Source organism: Schistocerca gregaria, chromosome 11, assembly GCF_023897955.1.
Source record: "Schistocerca gregaria isolate iqSchGreg1 chromosome 11, iqSchGreg1.2, whole genome shotgun sequence".
NCBI classification, from domain to species: domain Eukaryota; kingdom Metazoa; phylum Arthropoda; class Insecta; order Orthoptera; family Acrididae; genus Schistocerca; species Schistocerca gregaria.
In genome coordinates, this window is record NC_064930.1 from 101,114,843 (window position 1) to 101,121,892 (window position 7,050).

The 7,050-nt window shown below is 42.4% G+C and overlaps 1 protein-coding gene across 1 annotated transcript in view; it reads left to right on the forward strand.

Moving 5' to 3' along the window:
- LOC126295325 (ankyrin-1-like) overlaps positions 1 to 6,828 on the forward strand; it is a 68,343-nt gene extending 61,515 nt beyond the window's left edge. The window contains exon 4 of the mRNA XM_049987788.1: positions 6,013 to 6,828. Within this exon, the coding sequence (XP_049843745.1) occupies positions 6,013 to 6,499 (487 nt within the window). The 3' untranslated portion in view covers positions 6,500 to 6,828. The remainder of the gene's footprint in view (positions 1 to 6,012) is intronic.
- Positions 6,829 to 7,050: the final 222 nt, after the last annotated feature.

The window sequence follows — 7,050 nt, forward strand, 5'->3', positions numbered from 1 at the left end:
GTCCCCGCCGATACCCCAGGAGCAACAGTGTCCCTAATTTGCTGGGAAGTGGCGGTGCGGTCCCCTACGGCACTGCATAGGATCCTACGGTCTTGGCGTGCATCCGTGCGTCGCTGCGGTCCGGTCCCAAGTCGAAGGGCACGTGCACCTTCCGCCGACCTCTGGCGACAACATCGATGTACTGTGGAGACCTCACGCCCCATGGGTTGAGCAATTCGGCGGTACGTCCACCCGGCCTCCCGTATGCCCACTATACGCCCTCGCTCAAAGTCCGTCAACTGCACATACAGTTCACGTCCACGCTGTCGCGGCATGCTACCAGTGTTAAAGACTGCGATGGAGCTCCGTATGCCACGGCAAACTGGCAGACACTGACGGCGGCGGTGCACAAATGCTGCGCAGCTAGCGCCATTCGACAGCCAACACCGCGGTTCCTGCTGTGTCCGCTGTGCCGTGCGTGTGATCATTGCTTGTACAGCCCTCTCGCAGTGTCCGGAGCAAGTATGCTGGGTCTGACACACCGGTGTCAATGTGTTCTTTTTTCCATTTCCAGGAGTGTAGATGTGTATAATGTGCCATACAGTCAAGAAATTTTTCGGGATTTAGTTTAAAAAATTTTATTTCAGAGGTATCCACTGCATTTTTCAAACACTTTTTCAGATTCACTCTGTATGCCCTTATCAAGCATGCATGACCTAAGCTTCCTGCCTTTCAGAACCGAGGCAGTTCTCCCCAGTTAAAATTGCTGACGAGATGCACCTTCAATCCACAGCTGAAACTGCTGGCCTACCAATGACACAGTTTTAGCCAGTAGGAAGCATGTGAAACAGATCATGTATGTGGGTGCAAAACTAGTTATTGGTTTCCAGCTGTGAGACAGAAGAGGTGTCTCCTTATGTCAGGACGCGCCGCCAGCCACACAGGTGAACTGCCTCCTCTCCAGCTCCCCATTCCCATAGTCAGCTCCAAACCCTAGACTGGCAGCCACCCTGTAGCTTCTGCTTCCCAGGGCAAGCCCTCATGGGCCCCATTGTTGAGAGTAGGGGTCACAGATTCAACAAATTTCCCCTCTTCCATTTCTAACAGCCATCCCTTCTGGCGCCCCCCTTCCTGTCCTTGACACAGGTTGCCACCATTTTCAGGGCAAGAAGGTTTAGGACTTCGGGACAGGGAAGGGAGATTAGGGTTTAACGTCCTGTCAACATCAAGGCCATTGGGGGTGTTGCACAAACTTGGAGTGTTTCATGGAGGGCGAAGGAAATCGGCCATGTACTTTCGAAGCAACCATACTATCATTTGCCTGGAGCAATTTGGAGAAATCATAGAAAACCTAACTCTTGGTGGTTGGACAGGGATATCAACCATCATCCTTCCGCTCACCTATAGATCAGAACTAGTCCTTATGTTGATAGCCTTCGACAACATGTATGATTGACTAAACTGCAGGAAGCTGATAAACATGATGTACAACAATGCACTGGATAAAGCAGTCAGAATAAGGTTAATGCACAGTTAATGGCGCCATAATAAACAGAAACGCCAATTCGGTGTCAGCTGTCTGCACTGCTACACACAACTGACCTGGAATCCAACTCAAAACATTAGAAGTGCTACAGGTTTACAACATGAGGACTGTATGTTGGGAATATGCGTGTGACATCACTTTTCTGATGAAACAGAACAAAAATTATTATAAAACCAAAACGATTTTAATATCATACATCCAAGGTGCAGGAGCGAAAAGTAAGTACAGATAAGATATCAGTTCATGGAATTAGAGGTGCCTGGTAATAGCTTAAACATGAAATGACTTATTTTAACTGAGAAATACTGTTTCAGTTTAATGGAGTGCTAAACGTAACATAATGGTTGCAAAGCTAAAGGATCATGATATGAAAATTTTTGACAAGTTCAAAACAGTGATCTTCATGAATACACATGCCATCAGTAAAATGCTAGCAGTAAACAGACAGCGTTATGTTGGTTGGTATCACTTGGTGACATTTTCAAGAATGCCTTCAGCACCACAACACTGCAATGCACTGAAATATCGCTGGGTGTCACAGACGTTGGAACAATGAACATAATGGAAAATAAAAAACTATTGCAGAACAACCACAGTTCTATCTCCAAACGTCTCTTTGTCGCATTGGAATCCCCTAGCAAAGACAACCCCATCAACATTGACTAGATAAATACCAACCATACTACGCACACAGTATTACTTGGTCACCAGTTATTAAGATGAAATAATACAAGCAATTCCTTGCTGACAATACAAATCAAAGTCAGTTGGAAGGTGGTAATTAACGAAATGATAGGAATCAGAGAGAAATCATACAAAGTTTTATGAAATCCATGTCTGCAGTACCTGAAATGACATTTAATAGGCAGAATGGTGTATGGAAATATATGAGGGGGGAAAATAGCTTTGAACACCGAAGCAACTGCCATGAATGTCGAATTCAGGCACATTCTTTAGCCAAACTGACTCTAACCTAACATGGGATTTTAAGGGAAAGCAGGTTGAAGGCACTCATGCTTCTGGGATAAAGGGTTTCTTTTACTTATCAAAGTAAAAGTTTGTTTATAACATGAAGGGAAGTAGTTAAGGCAAGTAGTCACACTAAACAGGAATTGCGACATTACATTGCATGTTCAGCATGGCTGACTCATTTGCAATGATATCATTTCATTTCTTTGGAACTTTATAGTCTTCATTGTAATTGACTAACTGGTTTTTCCTCAGTGCATTTAATTCATTTCATATATAATTTTGCCTATGTAATGTAGACAACTTTGTCTACATTATCTGATGTTGACCTCATTAAAAATGAATGTTATTTTGACATGAACCACTTTTTGCAACCAGCTACCATCAAATGAACCTTTTTCCAAAATATGTTGCACCAGAAGAAAGGGATAAAAATATTAAAACAGAAAATTGTAAATGTAAAAATTGTTTACGGAGTCTTAAAGTTAAGTAACCTTAGGAATAATAATTCAGATTGTTTAGATAGTGTCGTTGATATTCTTATTACTAAATCATGAGTTTCATCTACCTCCTGTTCGTGCCTTTTCAAAATTCGTTTCTACAGTACTACAAATATAGTGTAGCAACTAGTAACATGTAGGAGCTGATTGTCAGCAGCACTAAAGTATTTTAGTCTAAATGATTGTTGTCAATGAAGGTCATAAGTGCTCAGTTTTTCACCAACATTGTAGAGGAAATAATAAGAGAAAGGGAATTTTAGTTATATTTGAATACTTCCTTACAGCATTTAAGTACACGATAGGCTAAATGTTATACAATGTTGCTCATCAAAATTAGTTCATAGCTGATTACCATTACAAAAACACTGGTGGCAGGTATGGATACAGATGTCGGTACGTGAACCACCTTAGTTACTCCATACCAAAGTGGCCGATTCCACAAATCGGAGTTGGACTCGCACTTTTGGGATCAGTACATATGACATTGACATTTGTCACTGCTCTTTATGTGTTTTAAAATGAACTTGTACCATTGTCAGCATTTCATATCAGATAATGGGTCCACGTGACCAGTGCACACCCCAGAGGCAGACAAAGCCTCACCAGGCCTAGGAACGCACTGTGGCCTTCAAGATGACTTCCAGGCTGTTGGTTACTGTATTGTCGTTCAACATTCACATTGTCTGTGTCACCATTTGACACGAACACTTAGAACCATTTTCAGTATGTGAGCTGTTTGAATTCATAGTCATTTCATGTATTTATAGAGACTTATTTTCTGCTTAAGCTGTGTGGTTAACAGCTCCATGTAAACATAATATTTACAGAAAAAGAAACTGAGTGTTAGGCTGATTTATATTGTTTTTCTCAGCTGTGGTATCTGCATTGATGGAAAAAGAAAAGGCGTTTGTTCATAGCTGTATTTGCTTTATAAAACATTAGCTGCATTTCATTTGTCACCACATGTAACACAATTTGTGGTATCAGAATGTAGGTATTGTTTGTGAGACTCATTGTAATGTGGTTGTCACAAATCTGTTACAATGTATGACTAGCGTGACATATAAGTATGCACAGTGTAACATGCAGGAATATATGCAACAGTAATGTAGACAGGTAAACAAAAAACTAATTTAGTTTCAGAGCCTGCTGATGCATTCAGACACACATCAGCCACAGGCATGGTAGGTTAATGCTCAGTTGATGCAAGGTGCACTTGGAGCATCAAACTAAGAACTTCCCAGTTGCAAGATTTATATAACAGTGTGTATCAGAGTTAGTACGGGAAAGTAACTTGGGTTAAAGTTTAGTAGCGGAAACAAACTTTCATTAAAGTGTAGAAGGAAAAAGGAAGGGGATGTACTTCCAGTAATAAGTTGCTAGAGTCAAAAGGTGCTCGTAGACTAGCCCTTGTTACTAGAATCCAGTTAAAAGTGTGTTTGTGTGTGTGTCTGGGTGTGTGTATGTTTTACAGGATGGATGTTTTGCTGGATGGACATTTATGTGTGCACATAAGATTTAACACACACACACACACACACACACACACACACACACAGAGAGAGAGAGAGAGAGAGAGAGAGAGAGAGAGAGAGAGACTAGCCCTTGTTTCTAGAATCCAGTTAAAAGTGTGTTTGTGTGTGTGTCTGGGTGTGTGTATGTTTTACAGGATGGAGGTTTTGCTGGATGGACATTTATGTGTGGACATAAGATTTAACACACACACACACACACACACAGACTAGCCCTTGTTACTAGAATCCAGTTAAAAGTGTGTTTGTGTGTGTGTCTGGGTGTGTGTATGTTTTACAGGATGGATGTTTTGCTTGTTGGAGATTTATGAGTGCACATAAGATTTAACACGCACGCACACACACACACACACACACACACACACACACACACACACTTGCCCTCATTACTAGAATCCAGTTAAAAGTGTGTTTGTGTGTGTGTCTGGGTGTGTGTATGTTTTACAGGATGGATGTTTTGCTGGATGGACATTTCTGTGTGCACATAAGATTTAACACACACACAGACTATCCCTTGTTACTAGAATCCAGTTAAAAGTGTGTTTGTGTGTGTGTCTGGGTGTGTGTATGTTTTACAGGATGGATGTTTTGCTGGATGGACATTTATGTGTGCACGTAAGATTTAACACACACACACACACACAAACACACACACACACACACACACACACAGACTAGCCCTTGTTACTAGAATCCAGTTAAAAGTGTGTTTGTGTGTGTGTCTGGGTGTGTGTTTGTTTTACAGGATGGATGTTTTGCTGGATGGACATTTATGTGTGCACATAAGATTTAACACGCACACACATACATACACACACACACACACACACACACACACACACACTCACACACACACACAAACACATAAGGAGTATATATGTGTTTGCAATGGACGGAAGATGGGTGTGGTGAGAGACAAATTGGTGTCATTGAAATAGCTAAAATATTTCGAAAAACTGTTTTTGTTCACAACAGTAAGTTTATGTATTTGGTGATGGTGTGTCGAAAAAATTGCGAATAATTTGACTAAAATTTTTGGCCGCCATGTGAGTAAATGCTCTTTAGAGAACAAAAGATGTGCTTAGCTTCATGTTGCTTCCTCCTAAAGTGTAATAAGGGATTGCTGCAGACATGGGGCTAGTGTTAGCTGTACGAAGTGTATGTTTCAGTGGAGCTCGAGGATTGGTTAACAATTGAACTCTGAGGTGAAAGGAAATACCTGTGTGGATTGATTTGACAAAATGTAAGAGCTGAGTCATTTATGAGATGCATTGTAGGAATTTTAATAGAATATGTATGAAGACTTGATTAGGGGATACTGATATACATCTGTAGATTATACATTAACAGTTCTGTGCTAACGAAGTGAGAATGCTAAGGCGCTAGACATATGTGTATTCTGAGCTGCTCCCAGTGTCGCTGCTATTTTAGTTTTCTTCATTTATGGTGTGTGTTTAGCGTGTAAGACTCTTGATTTTTTGTGTAGGAGACTTCCTATACAAGACAGACTCGATATGCTGACCTGGGCGGCTATGTATGGGAGAGTGGAGGATCTGAGGGCTCTGGCAGCAGCTGGAGCAGTGGAGGAGGAGATTCGTGGTGTCGTGTTTGGACAGACTGCACTGCACTTGGTAGCAAGTGGGGGACACGTGGAGGCGGCGAGAAGTCTGCTGGACGCCAGAGCGCTGGTGCACTTCCAGGATGTTGACTACCAAACGCCTCTGCACTATGCTGCACGGAACGGCCACACTGCAGTTGTGGTGCAGCTGCTGGGGGCATCTGCGGACTGCAACGCCACGGATGGCTATGGGGATACACCGCTGCACCTTGCAGTACGTGCGGGGCATGCCGAGGTGGCGGCTGCACTTCTCCAGGCTGGAGCTGACACGGGAGCGAGGAATGAGGCGGGCAGCACCCCTTTGGACATCGCCACGCAAGCAAACAACCAGCAGCTGATAGACATGTTAACATAAAGCCAGCAGTCTTGTCTACATCTGTAGAGAAAAACAACGCTTCAATCTCAAATTTTTTTTTATGTTTTTAAAATAAACAATACAGAAAGCTAATGTTACCGTCATTCACTTCCTCTGCCATCACCATATTGTTGAGGAAGATTGAGCAAAATGACCAGAGAGTGACAACTGGCTATTGCAAATTTTTTGCCTGAACAGTGCTGTTACGTGCTGAGAATTGGTCAAACTACTTCTATCATCGCTGCTGTAAGTCAGTATCGCAGAGGGGTCTTGTCGCGTTATCTCTTACTAAAACTTCTCTGATTATCAATCATTCAATGCAAGATAAGTCAATTGTATTATCTTTGTTACCTCACATACAGCAATAATTCTTTACAACATCATTTATTAGCCCCCCCCCCCATGACCCATGGACCTTGCCGTTGGTGGGGAGGCTTGCGTGCCTCAGCGATACAGATAGCCGTACTGTAGATACAACCACAACGGAGGGGTATCTGTTGAGAGGCCAGACACACGTGTGGTTCCTGAAGAGGGGCAGCAGCATTTTCAGT